General features: G+C 36.0%; 1 protein-coding gene across 1 annotated transcript in view; it reads right to left on the bottom strand.

Annotated features, from left to right (window-relative positions):
* Positions 1-1,832: 1,832 nt before the first annotated feature.
* CHD5 (chromodomain helicase DNA binding protein 5) overlaps positions 1,833-2,128 on the bottom strand; it is a 31,794-nt gene continuing 31,498 nt past the window's right edge. The window contains exon 41 of the mRNA XM_009889691.1: positions 1,833-1,838. Within this exon, the coding sequence (XP_009887993.1) occupies positions 1,833-1,838 (6 nt within the window). The remainder of the gene's footprint in view (positions 1,839-2,128) is intronic.

The raw sequence follows: 2,128 nt of genomic DNA on the forward strand, positions 1-2,128 counted from the left end.
GGGGGGGGGTGTGTGAGTGTGTGTGCAAGAGTGGGCAAGTGTGCGAGCGCGTGTGTGCACAGGCACACCTGGGAATACACATATATTCGTACATTTTACACACCTGTGTGCATCCATCTGTATGCATATCTATAAGCTGTGTAGATATACCGATGTATCTACAAGTGCCTTTAGCTATATTTACATATAGATGTATCTATATATGCACACACACATATAAATCACAAGTGTGTACATACATATACACATACGTCTACAGCGGTATATATAGATGTAGATCTATCTACGTATATCCCTATAGTTATATACCAATCTTTATACAGGTATCAATACCTATTTACATATATATGTATGTAGCTATATATGCACACATCTATAAAAATTGCATATATAATATCTATACAAACACAAATGTAGACGAGTATTTGTGCATATAGACATATATAGCTATACATATATATGTAGATACAGAGATGTGTACATATCCATATAAATATGACACAGCTACATATATATTTGTATTATACATGCACATGAAAATTACAAATAGATATATACGTAATGTATGTATATACAGATATATGTGTCTATATGTGCAGATATATCTTATCAATACCTAGCTCTGTAAGTATATATTCATATCTATACCTATATATATAAACACATGCCTATATATATGGACATAAGCGTATTTGTAATTTAGATATAGCTATAGATATCTGTCTGTCTATATCTATGTGTACTCTCTCCCCCTCTGTGTGCGGAAACACACTTATCTTTGCCAATACCTATATATATCTATAGCCATATATACACATACAGACACGTGTCCCTGTATGTGCACACACATAAATGTAAGACTTATAAATTTATGTAAATCTATGTACAACACTGTAGCTCTATGCATAGACATGTATATACACGTGTGTGCTTATCCACTCTATATGTAGACACAGCTATAGCGATACCCCTACTCTCGATGTGTGTGTACATATATAAATACGTGGCAGGAGGTGTTTGTGTACACACACCCCCCCTTGAGATACGTTGATTTATCTGTACCTTTACCTACATACCTTTATCTATATACGGACATCTATTTTTAGATATATAACTACATAGATGTCTGTGTGCATATATATACACTCACATATGTACAAAATTACAAATATATCTATACGTGTATCTGTGTATACACACGTATACTGCATATGTGTAGCTAGAGCTATACACTTTTGCCTATTTATATCTGCACTGATGTATAAATATACAAAAATTACAAATACATGTGTGTGTATATATACACAGAGCTCTATATGCCTATAGATCCATATAGAGATATCCGCATATGTATATATATGCACATATATAAATTACAAATATTATTTATGTGTATATACACACAGATTTACACCTATGTGAATACATATCTGTACATCTATACCTATATATATCTCTGTCTACCTGTAACTATGCCTATATACACACACCCCCATGTATTTTCTTACATATGTACGTAAGCATAAATATACATATGAACACACACATATTATAGACACATGTGTATAAAAATACATAAATGTGTGTGTATATATATATATACACCCCCCTTTGCAGATACAGCTGTACCTAAATACCTATACCTTTAGCTACATCTACATATCAATACCTACTTATACCTGTGTCTGCCCATATATACGTGCGTGCACACACAGAGAATCAGAGACTCGTCCAGGTTGGAAGGGATCACCGAGTCCAACCACCGACCCACCACTGCCAAGTCCACCACTGCACCGTCTCCCTGTAGCTAAAAACTGCAATTGTATGTACGTCTACACCTGTGTGTACACATACAGATATATACACATTTATATACATATCTGTAGCGGTATATACATAGGTATGTATGTAGATATATGTACATATAGGTATGTGTATATGCAATCATATAAAAACTACAATACATGGCGACACGTATACACACGCGCACACACATTTACGTCTGTCCGTGTGTGTGTGTGTGCACAAAGCGTGGGGGGAGTGGGGGTGCTGCGCTGGGGAGAGGGCAGCTCGGCGGCCATCGGCCCACGATGGACCCTGCGCGTGTGTGTGTGTGTGTGTGTGCACG

Source organism: Charadrius vociferus, unplaced genomic scaffold (assembly GCF_000708025.1).
Source record: "Charadrius vociferus isolate BGI_N301 unplaced genomic scaffold, ASM70802v2 scaffold477, whole genome shotgun sequence".
NCBI lineage: Eukaryota > Metazoa > Chordata > Aves > Charadriiformes > Charadriidae > Charadrius > Charadrius vociferus.